At 39.5% G+C, this 21,899-nt stretch overlaps 4 protein-coding genes across 4 annotated transcripts; 3 read left to right on the top strand and 1 right to left on the bottom strand.

The window, feature by feature from the left end:
• Positions 1-51: 51 nt before the first annotated feature.
• On the top strand, positions 52-4,219 carry LOC144530220 (hydroxyacylglutathione hydrolase, mitochondrial-like). Its single transcript, XM_078269703.1, has 9 exons — positions 52-205; positions 878-1,062; positions 1,695-1,759; positions 2,145-2,262; positions 2,332-2,440; positions 2,679-2,782; positions 2,978-3,079; positions 3,181-3,260; positions 3,371-4,219. Exons 1-9 carry the CDS (start codon positions 139-141, stop codon positions 3,468-3,470), a joined length of 930 nt encoding a protein of 309 aa, XP_078125829.1. The 5' UTR covers positions 52-138; the 3' UTR covers positions 3,471-4,219.
• A 605-nt stretch (positions 4,220-4,824) lies between these two features.
• Positions 4,825-9,470, top strand: hagh (hydroxyacylglutathione hydrolase). Its single transcript, XM_078269831.1, has 9 exons — positions 4,825-4,937; positions 5,170-5,311; positions 5,629-5,693; positions 5,814-5,931; positions 6,053-6,161; positions 6,404-6,507; positions 6,798-6,899; positions 7,447-7,526; positions 7,869-9,470. The coding sequence occupies exons 2-9, from the start codon at positions 5,207-5,209 to the stop codon at positions 8,017-8,019; spliced, it is 834 nt and encodes a 277-aa protein (XP_078125957.1). The 5' UTR covers positions 4,825-4,937; positions 5,170-5,206; the 3' UTR covers positions 8,020-9,470.
• On the bottom strand, positions 9,071-13,488 carry narfl (nuclear prelamin A recognition factor-like). Its single transcript, XM_078269830.1, has 11 exons — positions 13,393-13,488; positions 12,398-12,493; positions 12,158-12,301; positions 11,897-12,026; positions 11,645-11,779; positions 11,220-11,338; positions 10,953-11,082; positions 10,788-10,860; positions 10,569-10,706; positions 10,140-10,297; positions 9,071-9,760 (listed from the first exon to the last, which is right to left on the bottom strand). Exons 1-11 carry the CDS (start codon positions 13,456-13,458, stop codon positions 9,519-9,521), a joined length of 1,431 nt encoding a protein of 476 aa, XP_078125956.1. The 5' UTR covers positions 13,459-13,488; the 3' UTR covers positions 9,071-9,518.
• A 1,093-nt stretch (positions 13,489-14,581) lies between these two features.
• e4f1 (E4F transcription factor 1) lies at positions 14,582-21,673 on the top strand. The gene is made up of 14 exons (XM_078269800.1): positions 14,582-14,740; positions 15,003-15,136; positions 15,221-15,302; positions 15,657-15,838; positions 16,023-16,143; positions 16,237-16,389; positions 17,021-17,211; positions 17,422-17,658; positions 18,598-18,709; positions 18,895-19,112; positions 19,195-19,393; positions 19,483-19,646; positions 20,626-20,688; positions 20,901-21,673. Exons 1-14 carry the CDS (start codon positions 14,644-14,646, stop codon positions 21,273-21,275), a joined length of 2,328 nt encoding a protein of 775 aa, XP_078125926.1. The 5' UTR covers positions 14,582-14,643; the 3' UTR covers positions 21,276-21,673.
• The last annotated feature ends 226 nt before the right edge of the window (positions 21,674-21,899 follow it).

Below are 21,899 nucleotides of genomic sequence, written 5' to 3'. Positions count from 1 at the left end.
GAATATTCCTGATCTACTCCCCCAGACTTGATTGGTGGAGCCTGGGAGGTTAAAGTTGAAAAGGGACGGACGCGGAACTAAACCGAACTAAACTTTTCTGGTTTACGTGAATGCGATAACGCTTTATCTGCTGTTGCTATGTTATTCAAGTCACTAGTAGGGAGTGCCTGCACTCTGCTTGGAGCTGCAACAGCCTTCAAATTTGGTAAGTGGTCACGATTTGTCACTATGCAAACATCTACCTTAGCATGTTAGCTTGTGCATTTACATGAACGTAAACTAGTTACGAATGGCTAATGTTTTTCTTTTGTCGTGTCTGAAGAGGAGGGTCGTGAGCACAGCTGGCCTGTTTTAGCAAACACATGCAGCTAATTACATACAGCAATCCCCATTAACAGTCAAGTTAGATCAATGCTGTGGCAGCTAGTTAGCTAGGTGAAAAAAATGAATGCATTTTTAAAGTTAGCATTGAAGCTAACGTTGTTTACTTTATGTTGTTGTCGTGTTAGCTTAATTTACAGGTTCATACTTGTCCAGCCAATGACTAACGTCACGGTTTAATGCCATTCGTTTCCTGGTGTTGTTTGTGGCTGCATAAAATAATATTTCTAGGGAAAGGGTGCCTGTCATGAAGACAGAGGAATAAAATGAATTATTTAAGACTAACAGAGAGTGTCCTCATGTCAGTAAAAGCGAGACTAGTCTATATCTAAACACACGTTATTTGTACCCAAGGGGCAATTTGCAGAGGCACCTAGAGTAGTACAGTAACACAATACGAAAAGTACATATAGTATAATACGTAAATGTAAAGCTGTAAACATTATGCTAGTAGTGATAATAATATGAGAATATTGACTTGTATCTTCTCATGAAGCACCTGTGGAAGTCAAGGCCCAAGCAGCTGCCCTCCTTCACAGCGCTGTGAGGAAATCCTCTCTGGTAGAACAAGCAAATATGAGGATTGAACTTCTCCCTGCACTCAGTGACAACTACATGTACCTCCTGATTGATGTGGACTCCAGAGAAGCAGCTATTGTTGACCCTGTGGAGCCAATAAAGGTTTGTGTATTATATTGTAGTACTTTTGAGGTGCCTTTACTCAAGCATTTCCATTCTATGTCACCTTTATACTTCTACTACTATTGGACAGTTACCTTTGCTGTATTATTAAACTAACCACTATTTTATAAAGTAGTTAAAATTAGCTTCACATCTTTGACCAGTTGCCACATCAAAAGGCTGCTAGCTGTTTTTGCATTAATAATCCAGTGCAGTACTTTTATTTGCAATCCTGCATTCAAAATCTTACTTAAGTAAAGGTACAGTAATATCCTTTGCAAAGACTTCCATTTAGGGTTACAGCTAATGATTATTGCTGTATATTGTTCTTTTGACTAATCTTTTAGTCTGTAAAATGTCAAAACATAGTGAATAATTCCCATCAGGGATTTTCTGGGCGCAATACAAGTTCTTCACTCCCAAACCCACAGATATTCAATTTGTAATGATATAAAACAGAAACAATACAGCATATCTTCACATATGAAAAGCCAGAACCAACGCAGATTTTGCACTTTTGCTGGATAAAGGTTTTAAGCAATTTTTTTTTGCCAAAATTTGTTGGTGATTAATTTTCTTTTGATTAATCATTTAGGCACTACTGCAGTTTGACCCTTTCCTGCTTTCAACAGGTTGTGGAAGCTGTCAGAAAACATGGCGTAAAACTCACAACAATTCTGACCACTCATCACCACTGGTAAGCTACAAGTTAAGTTAATGTTTTATTTTACACATAGTGTTACAATGGCTATCATTTGTTTACTATATTCTTGAGAGAATTCTGAAAACTAGTTAAGAAAAAGACGATGTAGTGCACATCCAAGTAGTTGCTGGTGTAGGACAAAAGTAAATGTAGAAAGAAGGTAAAGTCAGCTCAAGAGTTCAGTGCCTATTTTGCGCTATTAAAATATTTTTTTCGGACCATTGAGCTGTTGTGCGGACTTAACCTTCTTTCAGAATTCTGAAAACTCTCAAGCTAACCAGCCAAAAAGGCCAGTATGCTAAGAAACCATTATATCTGCATAAAACGTTTGCTGAGGAATAGTAACAATACACTGATCAATTTCCCCCCCCCCCCTCAGGGATCATGCTAGTGGAAATGAGAAGATGGTAAAGCTAATGCCAGGACTGAGGGTCTATGGAGGAGATGACAGAATTGATGCTATTACAAAGAAAGTTTCTCATTCCAACAATCTCAAAGTAAGACCATCAAACTATCTATTCATAAGCCTCAAATGATGTTTGCTCACCGGTGTCTTTCTTTCCCAGGTTGGATCACTCAATGTCAAATGCCTGTACACACCATGTCACACAACTGGTCACATCTGCTACTATGTGACAAAAGAAAACAGCACCGAGCCACCAGCTGTTTTCACAGGTATGTCTAATCAGATCCATCAGTTTTATTCTTCACAAGAAACCGTACAAGGTATAATTCTAGTGAAATGTAATCTGCAGATGTACTGCATAAATAAATACCAGGAGACAATGAAGTCTCTGACAAAAGCCTTAAATCTGTAAAAAAATTGATCAATAGGTATTGATGCAAGCTCTGTATGTGTGACCTTTTTTAATGCCCTAAGGGACACTCTTTTATTTTATTTTTTTTCATGCAGGGGACACGCTGTTTATGGCTGGTTGTGGTAAATTCTTCGAGGGTACAGCAGAGCAGATGTACAAAGCCTTGATAGAAATTCTGGGCAGCCTGCCTCCTGAAACGGTAAATATATGTACTCCATCTGTAACGTCAGTGTGAAGTGTATTATTGAAAATGTCTTTAAGATTTTCCATTCTGGGTGTTGAAAATGAGAGAGAGAGAGAGAGAGAGAGATCTTCTGATAAAGTATAGATCTTCTGATAAAGTATACCTAAGCTGTATGGCAGACTGACTAACAATGGTGTGTTTTGTTTTAAGCGCGTTTACTGCGGTCACGAGTACACCGTCAGCAATCTGAAATTTGCCCGTTACGTGGAACCAGACAATGAAGTCATTCAGAAGAAGCTAGCTTGGGCAAAGGTATTTGACTGACGTGTCACATCAAAGCAATGAGATGCCTCAATCAGATGATCAACCCCTGAAACTGAAAATCAAAAAAACGTCTGTTTGAATTTCTGTAGGAGAAATGCAGCAATGGAGAACCTACCATCCCGTCCACTTTGGCAGAGGAATTCACATTTAACCCCTTTATGAGAGTAAAGTATGTAGAGCATGATTTAACTATTAGTTATATTTTATTTACTTACAACACATGTATATGTCCGTGTAGTTTGTTTAGAGCTAGTTACAGTTCTTTGATGTTTAATGCAGAGAGAAGTCCGTGCAAGACCACGTAAAGCAGATAAACCCGGTCGAAACCATGAGAAGTCTCCGGAAAGAAAAAGATGGCTTCCGGGTTCCCAAGGAGTGATGTCCAGTGCACTCATGCTGACTGTTTAACTGCTTTCAAAACTGCAGCCTGTCAATAATACTAGAGTACTACAGAAAATATCTGCAATTCAATTTTAAAGCGACTTAAGGATCTACCTTAAGTCGCTACTACATACTACATTTACTCTCAGTCAAGGCACATATCCCTATATTCAGCCCTGATATGGCTATAAACTTCATGTAGTTGTATTTGGTTTGTCTGGATGATATTGGTGTGATAGTTGTAAGTAATATATGGCCATTAATTGAATGATTTTAAATCAATGAGAAATACATTTGGTCATCTGTAAATCTGAGTTTTAGAGCTTATTTAGTATTATGTTGTAATATATTCATGTAAAAACCTCAATTTCATAAAGTGTTAAAATTCAAAGATTTTAACAAGACAGGGAGCTGCTTGAGGAACAAATGTTGGAATATGTGTAACATTTCTGTAAATTGACGACTAATTTCTATGTAAAGATTCAAATCAATGCTTTATTTAGGACTGTTCCCTTGTGGCATTTCTTTTCATATTTGCTTGGAAGCTGTTAGTTTGATGTAAACTTCGGCGCAAGTGCTTTTTATTTCTTCCTTTTTATTGAAAAGCATTTTGTGAGCAAAGCATTATCTACTTCTTGGTTTGTCAAGCATTAAATGTTCGATACCACGAATGCTCTTTTGCATGTGAAGTACAATCTTACAAAAAGTGTTCTTTGGAAAAAGCAATAAACACATTTATTCCAGTCAGTGGAATTAAGTCTTGAATTCAAAATGTACTTTAAAATGGCTCTTTATGCAGAATGGCCCAATTACAACTGTTATATTATCATTAATATTATAGTATTTGGATTATTGAAAGAGCATTAACATGTAGTCACCACTATGCATCATGGGTGTGTTGGACCTTCAACTAAATTATACCATGTTGGGTAGTTTATAAACTGCATCACATTTTATATGATGATCGTATGTTTTATATAAAAATCAAATTTGTACTTAACTGTTTGATTCCATTAAAGTATTTTACTTTCAGATTTAAATCTTTATAATTTGGAAATCAGATTTTTTTGAAATAGTTTTTATTTTCAAGCAAATCTAAAAATACTGAGCAGAACAAATGTGTGTGTGTGTGTGTGTGTGTGTGTGTGTGTATGTATATATATATATATATATATATGAAAAAAACATTCAGACCAAATTTCCTTTACAACAATAATTTCAAAAACTCCAAGATGGAAAAACATTGTTGAATGTTTCCGGCTCGATTAAAATGTCTTGGATTTGACATAATGTCTCGGTGATGTCGCGAGAACTTCACAGTGAATCTACGGGCATTCTCTTATAAATATATATATATGTCCATGGCATTCTCTGGTCTGAATTCAGAGATGTAGAATATTAACTTTCAGACCACAACAGTCGGGCAAGGATACAACAACCTCTAATCGGTATCAGATACACTGAGGTAACTGAGGTTCATTTATTGACTTATGTTGTTTAATTTGATGTTCAAGCTGTAGAAAATGTTCATTTTTATGACCCATCACCAGAGCCAGATAGTTTTAACGCTGGTCCTGCTAACAGAAGTCTGAAGACAGTTGCATGCTTTTATTAGCTAACAATATCAGTGATAAATTAAAAACTGGTGCATATTGATAGTTGGATGATAATGTTGACTAATAAAACTCTTTCTGAAGTGTTGCGCACTGTGGTGCGCATGCGTTTAACGGTGCCATGAAGGTAAAGGTGATCTCCATACTGGAGGACAACTACATGTACCTGGTGATTGAAGAGCAGAGTAAACAGGCCATAGCTGTGGACCCTGCTGTACCACACCGGGTGAGAGACAGATACTCCTGTTTTGGTCCATGTGATGAACATTAAAAATGTGTCATTTTCTGGCCTTGTTTGAACAACTAACACAACAATAAAACATAATACATTAATCAAAATGGATTAGTGAGATACAAAAAAACAAAGAAAATAAAATTTGATTTTGAAGAATCAAACAAATACATGCTGTAAGCATAATATAGAGACACAAATTGGAGAAAACACAAAAAAGACCAACTAAGTATATGTACTGACAATAATATAAATTTATTTTTTTCCTGTCAGTTGACTAAAAGTTACATGCATATACTGTATTTTTAAAGCTGCTAGAAATAGTGAAGAGAGAGGGCTTGTCTCTGACAGCTGTCCTCACCACACACCATCACTGGTAAGACCACTGGTTTGGTACAAGAGGGCGGTAGCCTTGCCTTAATAAAGTAAATCAGTAATACCAGAACACCCAAACAAATCACTAATAATAATTAACCAACCTGTTTTTACTGATCAGGGACCATGCTCGGGGGAATGAGGCTCTGTTGAAGGAGGTTCCCGGGCTGAGGGTGTATGGGGGAGACGGTCGGATCGGGGGTCTGACGGATAAAGTCACCGACGCCCAAGAACTCAAGGTGCCCAAAACTAACAGTAAAATGTCTCCAGTTTCCATTTTCAACATTATACAAAAATACTGATTTTTTTGTTGGGTCTCTGCTATGTTGTCTTTTGATATTTTGTTTTCTCTATTTGCAGTTTAACTCCATCAATGTGAGGTGCCTATTTACTCCCTGCCATACCTCTGGGCACATGTGCTACTTTGTTTGGGAGGATGAGTGCACTGACGCCCCTGCTGTGTTCACAGGTCTTTGTAAACATAAAGAGCTGGGGAACCAGTTGAAACCTGTGAAGTACATTTCTGAACACAGCTTATACCTGTACAGCACATGTCATGTGGTATCAATTGTAAATATAATAGCTTCATTTTGAGTGGCTAGAGATATGAATCCTTGTTGGCCAGTACAATGTCCATTGTTGTTATTGTGTGGGATGACAGGGACTGACCACTCTCCTCTGCCTCCGCTTGTCCTTTCTTTTGGTTGTTAGGAGATACATTGTTTATCGGTGGATGCGGGCGGTTTCTTGAGGGCACGGCAGAACAGATGTACCACAATCTCACCAAGGTGCTGGGCTCCCTACCTCAAGACACGGTTAGTGGAAATAAGAGATTTTTGTCGTGGTTGTGTGCAGCCCTCACAGGGTTAACGGCAGCTAACATGACCTCAGATAAGAGCTGGTGTAAGACTGCGTCACAGTGATGAACAAACACACGTACAATGAGGTGATTGAGTGCAGCCTGGCTCTCTTTTCTGCCTACATAGTACAAAACATCTAAAAAAAAAAAAAAATGCCCAGAATGACCAAGATACTCAAACTCTACTGCTATGTGTGTGAGTTAATCAGAAATCCTGCCTTTAAATCATTCTTTGTTCATCTGTAGAAGGTGTTCTGTGGACACGAGTACACCATTAAGAACCTGAAATTTGCCATGCTGGTGGAGCCAGAGAATGAAAAGGTTAAAGAGATGCTGAGCTGGGCCAGGGTGAGCAATTCAATGAAAACTGCTTAAAAGAATAAAGCTCATATTCTCTATTTTTGTTATTGTCAACGAAAGACAAAAAACCTTAAAAGTGCTTAGTCCGTCTCATAATACTTTACTCTCCCATTTCAGCCCCAAGCCCACTGATTCCGACGTAAATCTTTAAAAATGGGTTACCATATAGACTCTTAATTTTTTACAGTATATAGTATATTAAATAATTTCCTTAAACAGCTGGGCACTGTAGTTCTTTGCAACAATACCCAAAAATGAGTAAATAGTGCATTTGCTGCGGGCTATTTTCAGCCGTGGAATGATACATATTTACGTATACAGTTTTTTAGTGAGTATTTCCGGCAACAGAACGGTGTTTGTGCACAACAATGGAGGACTATAGAACAGTGAAAATAAGCTTTACATAACCAGCAATCATTGCTGGTTATGGCCTTTTCATGGCATTGGACAAAAACTAAAATATTGCCTTATCCTTTGAATATAAATTGAGAAGTATTTATTTTGCTGCGTTGCCTGACAGTTTTTGTTTTCGCAGGCGAGAGATGATGATGACAAACCCACAGTGCCGTCTACCCTAATGGAGGAGTTTGAGTACAACCCTTTTCTTCGCCTCTCGTGAGTTTGAATATTTATATACAGCATGTATGAAAGGATCAACCTGGTGAATACATGTCTCCAGCCATTTTGATAATTTCATTTTGAGTTTTTCAACCAATTTGGAAAAAAAAAGATTCTGACTTTCTTGTTTTGGCATGAATGTAGTTTATCTTTGTGCTTGTTTTGGTGTTTCTTGTAGTTTTAGTACACAGCATACGTTGGTAAAACAAGTTAATTTGATGAGCTCGAATTTCCAGATTAATCAGTGGTTTTTAAATCTGGACATTTCCTGCCGCAATTTTGTGTTATACTTTGTCTCAGTTGTTGATGTTTCTTTCTTATCCTCTTCCTTTACTGTAGAGAGGAAGGAGTACAAAAGTTCACTGGAAAGACAGACCCAATAGAGGTGCTGAGGGTCCTGCGGAAGGAGAGGGACACATTTAAGAAGCCCAAGCAGAGACTTCCTCCCCATGCCATGTTGGCTTTGGAGTGGGGGCTTCTCAGACCCTGAGATCCAGTTTCAGAGATCTGAACATACTCAACTATCAAGGAGAGATAGTTTGAATGACTGAATGCAGCAAGACACAACTATGTAGAGTGTGTTATTTGTTGCTCTAACCCTCAATGTAACCAATGTATACTGCTGGGAACCAGGTTGACCCTAATGTGTGTGTTGTTTTAGTAATAATGAAACAATGACTGCACAAATAAGCCAGTGTAAAGCTGCTTTCATTAAATATTCCTACAAGCTAAATTACCGAAGGGCTGGTCTCCCAGTCTGTTACGCCCAAACTAACTGCACCAGGTAACGTCCGCTAATACCAATTTCCTTTCAAAAAATAGATACTAATGTGTTTTGTGTATTTATTGCTTTAAATAACTGATTTTGGGAGAAAACTACGCTTTATTTCTTTATAACTTATTTGTATTTGAATGTGTAATTTCCTTGATATGCACTTATTTTGTCTGGTAACCTTGTTACTGCCAGTGCATTTTACTTTATTTTTTTTTTTTTACTATTTTCAGTTTGGACATACTGTATATATACTGTACAATTGGTCTCTTTCTTGCGTTTGCAGTTGGACACAATTGATTTACTGTAAAAATACAATTTAAGTAAATTTAGACTGCACATACACATACCTTTGAAACAGTAGTATGATATGTTGCACTCATACATTGTACAAGGGTAGAAGAAACATGCAGTGTACATCATTATGAAATGTAAGTTATTGCTTTTAATCCCAAAGTGAGTAAATCCTCACTTTGCTAGATCCTAAAATAGAGTCAGAGTCAAGATTATTCAATAAAGACATCAGTCTGAAATATTATTCTGTTGGAGATCTTTTAAAAAGAACTTGCAAGTGCCCGGGTTGGTCAGTGGGTAGAGCAGGCGCACATATACTGAGAAGCTTATGCCTTGACGCAGAAGTCCATGGTTCGAATCCGACCTGTGACGATTTCCTGCATGTCTTCCCCCTCTCTCGCTCCCCTTTCTCACCTAGCTGTCCTATCAGTTAAAGGCGAAAAAGCCCAAAAATAATATTTACAAAACAAATGGCTAGAATTAAATAAAGTTTTTATTTTTCAATATATAGCTATATATAATCAATCGTGAGTTAAATAAGGAATGATTATATTTTGCTTTGTGTTATTTCAGCTCACGTTTTCAAGTGTAACAGGTCCCAAACAAATGAATGATTTACTCTACATTTGAAAGGACAATCAGCAGTAAACTGTAATGGCAAATAATCAGACCAAATAAATAATTTGGCTTCAACATTGTGTCTATTATCTACGCCCATTGTCTTCCACTTTGCCAGGCACACCATTTTTAGACGAGGGGAGAAGTGGTTTAACAGGTTATTGGCATACATCAAAACAGCTTATATTTGACTTTGCCTATAACCCTGAAGAGAGACAGAAATAGTCAGTTATATTTGGACGGTTCTGTAGTCAGTGTTTGCTGAAAAATGATCTGCTAATCATGGATTGTAGCAAAAGCTTTCTTCACCACTTCATAGTGAGTCCGTTTTTCATCTTCTCCACAGGGTGGTAGTGTGTGTGCAGCAGCTCTTTGGCTCTCTCCTCCCCTACACTGTTGAGCCAGGACTGGTACAGCTCGGCCACACGGGTGTCATCTTCTGGCGATAGGGGGCGCTCTGCCTTGTAGAGCTCCTCAACCTTCTGGAGAAGCTCCTTTGGGCTCTGACCAGGTTTGGGCTTCACCTGTCCACCACCATTTAGACAGCCTGCATAATAACAAAAGGTTAGGGGAACATGCTGGGTTTATTGTTTTAATTTGCTTGCAAACATCGCCACATATCAAATTAGTAAAGCAGTGCTGGTGAGACTACTCTGCAAGTTTTGCTCGTCAGTTATCCATCCGATAACTCAATGCATGTATTTAAATTGCCTGTCTATTTCCACAGATGTGACTGACCACTGCATTTAATAGCTTCCATGTGCACATATATGTAACAAGCATGTCATTTATGACACGTGAGGCCAGTTGAAGCACATGGTAGTAGTAAATTCTTTCTGGATGTGGCAAATATATGCTGTATCAATTGAGCAAAAGCGCAATGGCTCACATTAAGGAAGAGTTCACATCTGCATGTTTCACTTTACCTGATGGACAGGCCATAACTTCCACAAAGTGGTAAGGCGACTTCCCCCTCTTAAGTTTCTGCACCAGGTTCTGGATGTTGCGGAAGCCGTATGTGGAAGCAAAGTTCAACAGGACTACTCCATCTTTCTCTAGAGTCACTTCCTGGAAGTCGTTATTCCTGTGGCAGAGGGGTTAAGTTAGCAAAACAGAGTTTGGCAGTAAGCTTGTATACTTTGATCTGCACATGTAAAGTCTCTAAAACAACATCAATACGCTAGACTCCTGGTTGAGTGACATTATAATGAAGGAATATCGTAAGTTCTATTTTGGGATCATTGAACTGGAACAGCTCTTCATTCATACTGAATTTAAGTCGGACTGTTCCAGACATAATGAGCCTCCACACACACCACTAAGCAGGCTTCTTAAAGTTGTTGAGACAGACTCACCTGAGGATCTTGTACGTGAGATCCTTCACCTCCTCTCCAAACAGCTGCTTAGCAGCATAGGTGAAGACATGATGGAGGTAACCCCCAGACCCGCTTCCGGCATGGCTCAGGAACTCACCCCCACTCACACTGCTGAACCTGGAATAATGTGTGTGAGTTCATTTATTCTTCTAGAAAGTCATGCTACGGATAACAAAAACAAAATGTCACAGAACTTACAATGTATCTAGGGGTGCAGGTTCCACATCATTAAGAGACACATTTTTCTCCTCCAGCATTTTCTGAACCTCTCCTATACACAAGACATGAGAAAAGTATAAAAGAGAAGATACTCCACATTCATATAGACCAAAAAAGAAAGCATCATAAGAGTCGTTCCTGTACCAGATGTGATGACACAGTCCACTTCTCGAGTCTCGTCTTTTTCCAGGTAGAAGTCTGACCTCGAGGCCTCGAGTTTCTTGTCAAAGCAGGGCATAACTGCCACATGGTAGATCTGCTGTGGACTTAGCCCCTAACAACACACACAATACACAGCTCAATGGCAACTCATTATTCTAAGTAATATATATAATAACAAGTGTCAAAGTCACTTTAACCTCCATGAGGTGGAGCACACTGTTTGACTGCAATCTCTGATGTGTCCGGTACCTGTTGTTCAGCAAAGTAGCCTTTAACCAGAGAGCCCATCATCGCCTGGGGGGAGCGAGTGGTACTAATGTATGGAAGAATAAACTCGCCATGGGTCTTCTCTGCATAGCAAATCCAACCTGAGCAACACATACGTACACATACACGAACGCGCACGCACGCGCGCACACACACACACACACACACACACACACACACACACACACACACACACACACAATGGGAGAGGTATTTGAGCAAGCACTGAAATAATAAGAAATGTAAGTATTATTACACAACAGTGAACGACGCTGACGCCTCTTGCCTCTCATTAAATATAAGTTACGTGGTCCACCACAAATATGACAAATGAGGTTGACACACAACAAAGGCCAGCATGGCAGGATGCTCCAACCTTAAAACATACAGGGTTTGTAGTGGAATACCTGGACAGGCCGATGTCAGCATGGGAAGTCTGTTGCTGTCCTGCTCCTTCCTCTGGAAACGCTCCACGAACTCTCTCTGGCTCTCCAGCAGGCTAAAGGTCCGACTAAAGCTTGTTTCAAACACATGATGAACCCCTGCCATAATGATAATAATCTTCAGAAATGACTTTGTCTGCATTATTTTCATTTCCTGTTTTACTTTGTGCTGTTTGACTTACATAGAACAGAAAAAAAGTTATATTTTTCACTCACCAAGGCCTTTAAAGAAGGATGTGAGCCTCCTGCCTGTCTCACTACTGCTGAGGTCAAAGTATGCTGCGAGGGAGGCTCTGGACTGCGGTGACACCGACACCACCACCACCTTCTGCTCCGTCGCGTTTTCCTGTGGAGGGAGTCCAAATGATGCATACAGTGACACTCAAAAATATTACTATCTCATTCAAAAGGCTGCAAAAGCAATAATAACCAGACACCATACTACACAAGCATTCAAACACATACATCCATCTCTACCTTGTTGTTGCGCAGCACTTTTAAGAGCTCCTCGTGGCTCTGCTGCGTGATGAGGACGCTCTCAGCTGAGGTGACACAGCCACTGCAGGCCAAACAGTCATTCAGCGAGATCTTTGCTTTCTCAAGCTTCTGCTTCCCACCATCCTGCAAACACAAGAGGCGAATACCTTCATGGTAAATAGTGGTGCAATACTTCAATTTTATTTAACACGCAGGTTTTGATTAAGCCTTAAAGCCCACCTGGTTGACTTGGACGTAACTGCCATCATCTTCTATTTGAATCTTGGCCAAAGATTTACCTTGTTTCTTCTCTATTTTAATAGGTTTGACACATTCCTGCAACAGAAACCACACATGTAAACCAAACCTACTTTGTGTTAATTTTTTTTAATGACCTTTATGCACAACATAAACACAGCAATGTATAACAACACACACAAGTACCTGACAGAACTGGGTAAGAACAACTAAGAGAATAAATAAGTAGGTAACGAAATAAAATACCAGACAAAAAAGTCAACACTCGGGTTTTAGATAGACCACCCTTTTTAGACTGATTCAACAGTCATTTCATTTTTTTTCCCCTCACAAAGATCACAAGAAATTAGTAAATTCATCGCGACAGGTAAGAAATGAGAGTTCAAAACGCAAATGATCAGTGTCACTCAGCGCCACACCATTCTGCATAACGTCATATCGCAGGTGATCATTCTAAATAATATAAAGTGACATATACCAGGTCTACAGTTTTTCAAGGACTTTCAGTTAGTTAGTCAAGTTGGGCAATAACTCAAGCAGCAGTAACGTATTGCCTATTGAGTGAAAGTATAACTTAATATCTATATCCACTAAAACCAAGTTATCACCCAACAATACTATTTCATCGTAGTTACATCATTGCTAACATTAGCAGCAAGCTAACTACTTAGCAGGCATTTTATGTTTTTAACATTAGCGGGGATTGCGATCAGTAACAGTTAAACCAATTAGTTAGTAGTGCATTATCATACGCTTTTGTCAAGCGGGTTTCGTGGTTGTGGTTATTTTTTAGTTGTTCTCTTACACAGCCGGTTTGTAGCATTGACGAAGACCCCTGTTAGCTAACAGTTACCACGAATGCTAAGTCGGTACGTTTTCGCTATCGTCTGCTTTTATAAGGGAAGTGAATTATTAGCGTTACCTATGTCTTTTTAAAATAAACCCGATGTTATAACATGTTATAATAGCTCAACTACCTGAGAGGGTGTGATAAAATCATCGAGATCTGTCAGCTGCAACACACTGCTAAAGTGCGAAGCCATATTTACTGCCGTAAAGTGTTTGTTGTTTACTTTTGTGTCGTGAATAGGTATTCTTGATTCAACTCCAGCAGAGATAAACCTCACTATCAACCAGATATTCCTGTGCTTACCTATCATATTTTATTTATGTCGTCTATCTGTATTGTATATGTTTTTTTAACGTACTGTAAGTTTATAAGAAGAGGAATCCACATGGTTATAATTTTAAAATGCTGCTATGAGTCATGTTCATCTAAAATAAAGGGGAAGGGATGTCAGGTACTGGGAAAAGAGAGGTCAAGATTTGATCAGAAATAAACAGGAATTATAGGTAAAACATTATCTTTCTAAAAACAAATTAAACATAGTCACGGCTTTATGCGATGACACGCATTTTTTTTTCTCAAATTGCAGCAAGAAAGGAATGCAGAACAAGAATCATTGTACAGTTGTAAGTTCTTTGTTTCTTGATGCAGTTACCCTGCATGTAGATTTTTGAAGTGTTGAATGTAAAATGTAATGCCTGGTCTGACCTTTAGTTGCTACTTTTGTGTTGGTAAATCACATGTCATCATCATTGAATACATGGTCACTTTAAACATTTAGGGGCCATTTAAGGAGAAAAATGCACCATGGGCCTCTAATCTCCCTTCCACCTGCTGCCAAAACTCCTTTGTTTTCAGGAGGGTGGGCTCCTGTTTATTTCTGGGTCTTATATAATGTATTATTTATTTGCATATTATGATTTGAATTAGAAAGGGAGTCGCAAATCCTTTTTTATTTAAGCTTTATTTAACCAGGAAGTCCCTTTTTGATGTTGGATATATTTCCAATGTTTAAGAAAGCGTCTCCATATTACTGTACCATCCATCTTACATTAATACAGCTGAACATGTAGATAATGTTTAAAGAATATTTTATCTGTGAGAGCAAAACATACATGCATGACTTTAAAAAAAATATATTATTAATAATCATATAGCCTATATAGGCTATCACATATATATGAACGGAAGCCATCTATATATAAATGTATTTCAGAAAGATTTTGGAACATATTGAAATATATATTTCACACGATTCTTGTTGTCTCGGTGAAAAGACACACGCACGCGCCCTTTTGTTGTTATGACTACGAGGTCGTAAATCCGCCATGTTTTCCCCCCTTGTGGCGGCGTTGCGACAGAGACGGAGAATTCGAACGACATGAATGTAGAAAATAATCATACGGCAGAAACAGAAAGGGAGCAAACGACGAACGGCAACGAGACGATCACCATTGAGACAACACTGGGAGATGAAGGTTAGTTATTTTCTAGGTGAAACAAGACTGAAATATTTATCAGATATTGTGTTTGGGCCTAGCTAACTTCCTCCATCATGAATTGTTGCTAGCAGCTAGCTGCCATTAGTAACAACATTAGCTAGCGTTAGTTTGAGCTTTACTCCAGCCAGTCAGCAGTCTTTAGAATGGTTTAACGTTACATCAGCTAGGTGGTAGCTGGCTGCACAAATACTTAATGAAGTTGTCTCATTCTGTAATGTGTATGTCTCCGTGCTGTCAGATGAAGATGTGCACAAGTGCGGACGCTGTCAGTCCGAGTTTTCCACGCTGGAGGCTTTCATCCAGCACAAGCTGCAACACAACTGCAAACGTGTGGAGTCACGGGAGGCGAGCAGCCAGGAGGCCAATCAAGAGGTGTGGACTGTGATGTCTGGGTTTATATGCAGGAAACACTATAGACAGCAGAGGTAGACCAAATGTTTATCTACGTTTTGCCAGGTTACTGCAGCCAATGGAAGTTCTTCAGAGGTGAAAACAGCTGAAGGTGCATCCTCGGATGAACCAGTGAAGGCCACTAATGGTGGGTCAACACTAGGACTGCAACTTACTATTTATTTTCTCGATAAATCGTGAAAAAAGGCCCATTATAATTTCCTGCAGGTGACAGGGTGACTAATTCCAATTGCCTAATTTATCCAAATATCAGTCCAAAACCAAACATTATATGTTTGCTCCACTATATGACAATGTAAAGTATTAAATGCACATATATTTTTGCTTTAAATAATACTGAAGCAGTAAACTCAAAAAAATAGCTGCAGATTGTTGTTGATGATTGACTTAATACATTTATTGACTAGTCAACATAATTTCAACCTGTAATCTCAGATCTGCAGGAAGACTAATTTTGTTATTTTGTCTGTACATCAAACAGATGAAAGCGGTGGCATATTGGGTCGAGGTCGCAGGAAGAAAAACGTTTCGCTCAAAGTCACTGACCACTCAGATGGGACTGAAGGATCTTTATCTGACAATGCTGACAGTGACAAGCCTATGTACAAAGTCAACCAAGAGGGACGCTACATTTGCCAACTTTGTGACAAGACATTTAAAACAGTGAGTCATACATATCATTTGTGTGTGTGTGTGTGTGTGTGTGTCTTTCATGAGAAAATGTGGGTTTTATTTCCTAGTACCTGAGATGAGTAACATGAGATGTTCTAATTGTTACCAGGCAGGGTATTTATCACACTTTATTGCTTGTGTTGTCTCTCTAATACATTATATTTTCACCCAACAGACCAACATCTTGAGAACTCATTTGAAAACTCACAGTGACCAGAAGAACTTCTCATGTGACCTATGTGGGACCTCATTTCGCACAAAAGGCTCCCTGATTCGTCACAACCGTCGTCACACAGGTACAGCCGGTAAACGGGGACTGTTTTTGTGTTGAATGGATGTCCTCTAATACATTTTGATGATAACACTACATTCTTCCTGTTCTCTTGCAGATGAGCGGCCGTATCGCTGTACCCTATGTGGCCAGTCCTTCAGAGAGTCAGGTGCCCTCACCAGACACCTTAAGGCCCTCACACCCTGCACAGAAAAGATCCGCTTTGTTCAGTACAAGGAGATCTTGGTCAGCAAAGATGGAGTACAGAAAGGTCAGATTTATACAGCAGGAGCTGTTATCTTGTGCCAGGTGTGTCTAGGGCTGGGTACCGAATTCAATACTTTTTAGGCACAGATCGAATTGCCTCTAAAGTATTGAGTATCCAAAAATGCCTCGCCATTCAATACCTAAGGAGTGAATCTTATCAGAGAGCCAATAAGCACGCAGCATGCTTCTACCAAGATCTAATAATGTTTGTGATTGGCTGTGTAACATTACATGTCGTAGAGGCAGGCGAGAAAAACTCTGTTACACAGAGACAGGGCTCGCGCAGTAGGAGCTGAAAAATAAATAAAAAGATTTGCGCCGCAATGTGTAATGTTGTAATTTCTTTTCATTTAAAAAATTGGAATCGAAAAAGTATAGTTTAGGAACCGGTACGAAGTCATGGTATCGGTATCGAAAATCTTTGAACGCTACCCAGCCCTAGGTGTGTCTGTGCTGAAGAGGGTAGCTCGATGGTCTCGCACAATCTTATCTATCAAAGCAAATGAGCTGTAGCGATCGATGAAATACTGGAGAATTTTAAAAGATGACAATGCAATAGATTTAGGAATAGATTTAGAGTGCCCAAGGAAGTGACGATCAATTGAGTCACTGACCGGTTTGTGTGAATTGTCCAGGAGTCGAAGATGATCACGCTGCAGTGGCTGGGCAGCAGCAGGAAGTAGTGGTTGTGGAGCAGCAGCCAGAGGATCAGGAGATGGTAGAGGCTCAGACTGCTGTTGTCAGCGTGGTAGAGGCTGGTTCCCAAGAGGTCCTCCATCAGGTCCACTTCACAATGGAGGTGAATGGAACGACGCAGGAGCAACAGGTGAGTAAAGAAAGGGTGCACATTTAGCTAAAAGTCCTGTATTTGCTGTAACTAATCCACACAGAACACACAGTCTTTCATTTCCTTAAAATGCTTTTTGGTACATTTTTGCAATGATAAAGAAAAAGTGGAGTTGTAGGGATTTGGTTTGATAGTGTTTTGCCTGTAACTCAACCTTTTCTGTTGCTCTGTTGCTCTGCCTCTGGCCAGGTTGTAGTAGAGCAATCTCAAGCAGAAGCCCTAGCTGCTGCTGCAGCAGCAGGCAACAACCTCATCTGCCAGGCCATTATCAACTCTGGCATTGCACTGGGGACGGAAGAAGCCGTGGTTCAGGAGACCTCGCAGGCAACTGAGGAGATGGATAAAGTAGTTTCTGAGTGCCCTGATGCTGATGAGAGTATCACTGAGATCCAGGTTAAAGAAGAGTTTGTGGAGATGGAGGCAGAGGTAAGGAAAGAGTAATTTGCATTGACCAGTAAATTACGATTCCATCGGAATCGTTGCTTTATTGGAATCGTTTGGAGGATTTGGTTTCAAATCCGATCATCGGCTGCAAATTTAACGTGCAAGTTTTGGTTTCCGTAGCGGCCAGGCGCTTGTTGTGTTGCAGCGTTGGAGCACAGTAAGCGGCGCTCTAGTCTGGCTTTGTTTTACGCCCGGTAAAACTGCAAACCACCATTGAATCAAAATAAAACTTTCCTCTTATTTGTGAAAATAGGCATGTGACTCATTTCAACTCCACCAATTGGAATCGAGAATCAATAAGAACCGGAATCGGAATTGGAATCAGAATTATTGAAATCCAAACGATGCCCAACCCTATTGACCAGTACATTTACTGCATTTCATTGTGTTGTTAGATGTTTTACAGTGCTTTGAAAAAAGGGTCAACATTGGTTTCACAGTTTTAGTTTTCCTTTTCTGCAATGTTTTCAGTGTTTCCTTTTTAAATATTAGCTTACCATTACTCTAAAAATACTGGCTCCCATCACAGGCCCCAATAGAAGGAAAACTAAAAATATGACTCAATATTGAAACCTTAATTTTTTTTAGTCGCTCACAAAAACTTTGTAGTTTTTCTTAGTTTTAGATTGACAGCTACTGTTTGCAGTGTTTGTATATGAGTGACTTTAAGCTGTGTGTTCAGTTCAGTAAAATAATTACCATGCCCTGTTCTTGAGATGCTCCTGAGCTGCAGAGATCACATTATATTGTGCTTCTGCCACGATTTCTACACTTTGCTGCCAGTTAAATTCAGCATTCACTTCTGGCAACATTTGAACCAGTTCTCAGCAGAGCTTGGGCTGGTGTTGCAATGATTATTTGCACTCTTTTTTAAAAAAAAATAATTTTTGTCTTCTTGTCTGCTTTTCGTTTCTTTTGCAGGAAGCAGGTGATGGTGATGATCAAACAACCTTAAAATTGCACATGTGTCCACACTGTAATCGCTCCTTCAAGGGGCTGAATTACTTCCGCTTTCATGTCAAGGGCCATATGGGTAAGTTCATAACTATTAATAATGATTCACAGCATGACTTTGCTCCATTCTCATTATCCTTTTGATCAACTTTTGTGAACAATGTGTAATCAAAAGAAAGCTGTTAATGGTACACTGACCGATTTTTATGTTGGCCCATAAAAAATATTTTCATTCTTCTCTGTGTAATCCTTTCTTTTATGCAGGTTACAAGCCTTTTAAGTGCACACTTTGCCATAAGGAGTTTCTAACTGGTTACCTGCTGAAGAAACACATGGAAGTCCATGTCAGTGAGAGGAGGTACAAGTGTGGTGAGTGTGGCAAGCTGTACAAAACCATCGGGCATGTACGTGAGCACATGAGGGCCCACTCAGATGAAAGACCCTACCGCTGTGCCAGATGCAACAAGGGCTACAAGACCAAGGTGAGTTCATCATTTAGTTTCTGACCAAGTTATCACTCAGACACAATGAAAGGCTCTTAACAGATCTCTTTATCTTGCTCAGAATGCCTTGCAGGTGCATCAGCGGACCCATGGTGACGAGAAACCTTATGTGTGTCAGTTCTGCTTGAGAGGCTTCAGGGAGAAAGGCTCTCTGGTGCGACATATCCGCCATCACACCGGAGAGAAGCCTTTCAAGTGCCCAAAGTGCGGGCGAGGCTTTGCTGAGCACGGGACTCTCAATCGGCATATGCGTGCAAAAGGTCTGTCTGATTGACAGAAAACAAAACTTTTTTTTAAATTTGTAGCACTGATACAGACAAACATAATAACAACATGTGATTTCCACCAGGAGGATGCCAGAAGGATGATTCCAGTGAGCAGCAGGATGCGATAACGGAGGAGCAGGCGTCGGTGGACAGCCTCGCTACAGAAGCCATTAACTCAGAGGATCCTCATGCTGTCCTGGTGGAATTCTCCTCAGTGGTGGCAGACACACAGGAGTACATCATCAAGGTGAGACACAGGGAAGCAGGGTTAGGAGAACGTGTGGTTTCTCCCCTTACATCACAGCTTCAAGGTGCATCATGTAAATCTTAGTAGCATTTTTTTTGGTATCAAACTTTTTTAAGCACCTCTGTCTGAATCAATGATGGTGAGGTTGTTGTTTTTTTTTAAATTAGCAATCAACAGCAGGATACGTGCGGTTACATCAGAGTGGAGTAACCATACACTGAATTGACAGGAATGGAAATGCCTACTTCAACAGCATTTGTTGTGTTCTACATTATTTTGTATATGAGAGACTGACAGGCACGGTAGTCAATACAAAATACCAACCCAAAAATATTTTATTTGCATGGTCCAAATATTGGAAGCAGGATGGGCCAGTAGATTCGTTAGAATGGCACTACTCCTTGCATATTAATGTTTTCCAAATGATGGTTTTTAGCTTATTCATACCAGAGAAACAATTTTATGACACACAGAAAAAAGTGCCCTTTGTTGTTTTTATTAAAGACAAATTAAACGAGTGTGGGTCCGCCAAGGCTGGAAAGGCCTACAAAGGACTACGCTGCTTTTAAACCCTTGGATTAACGCTGTGGTAGAACTGTAGAGCAGCAACTGAATTTGCAAATGTTTAGTCTGTGTTTATTTTTTTAGTGCAAACTAGAAGGACTTAACTAACGGTGATTTATGTAGATGACTCGCATAACATGTTTTACCACATCAAGTTAAACTTTTACCTAAACGGCATGCATAAACAATGTTTTTAAAAAGTAGAATAATTTTGTGCTAATTATTTCTTTTGAGGTTCATATCATGACTAGATTTAGACCACACATAAGAAATTACTTATTTTCCCCTTTTATTCATTTTTTTTTATTCCAGTTATTGTTAAGAAGCTAATTGAATGCACTTTATTAATGATTGGTGTAACAGACTACTAGATTTTGTCATTAATTGTATTTGCTCTGCTTCTGTCATATCCTAGACTCAAACAGAGGAGGAGGTGCAGGAGGAAGAGGTAACACTCATTCAAGACAGTCAAAATGAGGTCAGTATACACACACACACACACACACACACACACACACACACACGCACACACACACACACACACAAGACCATCTGCATGATTTATAGCAGTTACAGAGTGTGGATCTGATAAGAGCTGTTAAATGTATTTTCATTATCTTACAACTCTTCTCCTACTTTTTTTTTAAATTTTTTTTTTTTTTATATAAATATCAAACATCTCACTGCAAGATGGGAAACCACATCATGAAAGTGGTGCAGCGAATCGTCAGCCAGTCACATGCCGCCGGCGGCACAGGCAGCCACCAGATCATTGTGCGCAATGTGGCGATGAACGAGGAGGGCGCATCCATCTCTGACTGCGGTGACACCATCACCATCGCTACACCTGAGAGCCTGACGGAGCAGGTGGCCATGACACTGGCCTCCGCCATTAGTGATGGCACGCTACTGGCCACGGCGGGCACCGTGGAGACGGCAGACGGAACAGTTACTATGGTTACCACAGAGGAAGCAGTGGAGGAGGGAATACAGATGGTGCAGCAGCAAGAGGAATATGTCATCACCTCCCCAGAGGAGGTGGAGATTCAGACTGTCATTATATGATCAAAGTGGATACTAACTGTGGACTGATACATTTGGCTGGACTGTACCTGTGTAGCCGATAGAGTTTATATGATGTGCCTCGTGTGAGATTTGATTACGAAACAAAGGCCAAAGTGTTTATAATGTTTATAATTACAGAAATGGAACAACCTACAAAGAAAAGTCTGTGTGAAACATCAAGAATGAGTGTGGACTAGTTATATTGTGTATTTAATTTTAAATGAATTGCTTTACTAAAATGAAGCACTTCATTCAGTAGGTTAGCTGCTTTTTTATCTTTTAGGTGCATACAGTTTAAAAGAATAACCAAAATAATTTAGTAAGGTTTTCATTTTGAAGGCCTGAACAGATGCATATTTCTTTTTAGGTGGTATAAACGGAACATGTCTTTGCCTTCATCTAGCCTTGTCTCCTTTTTGCTGCAGTCAAAAAGTGACATTCCTTCTTACTTTTGCTACCTTAAACGGCATCATTCCATCAGTTTTTTTACTTCTGATGTCTGGGTCGGCTACAGTACAAGTTTTGAAACTCTTCATCTCCAAATTGAAATTTGTTGCCCTAAAGATTATTCTCAGAATTCTGACTTTAAAGTCAGAATTCTGAGTTTAAAGTCAGAATTCTGAG

The sequence above is a fragment of the Sander vitreus genome, chromosome 15, assembly GCF_031162955.1.
Source record: "Sander vitreus isolate 19-12246 chromosome 15, sanVit1, whole genome shotgun sequence".
NCBI classification, from domain to species: Eukaryota; Metazoa; Chordata; class Actinopteri; order Perciformes; family Percidae; genus Sander; species Sander vitreus.
Note: the sequence above shows the minus strand (reverse complement) of the source record. Positions and strands in the feature narration are given on the sequence as shown.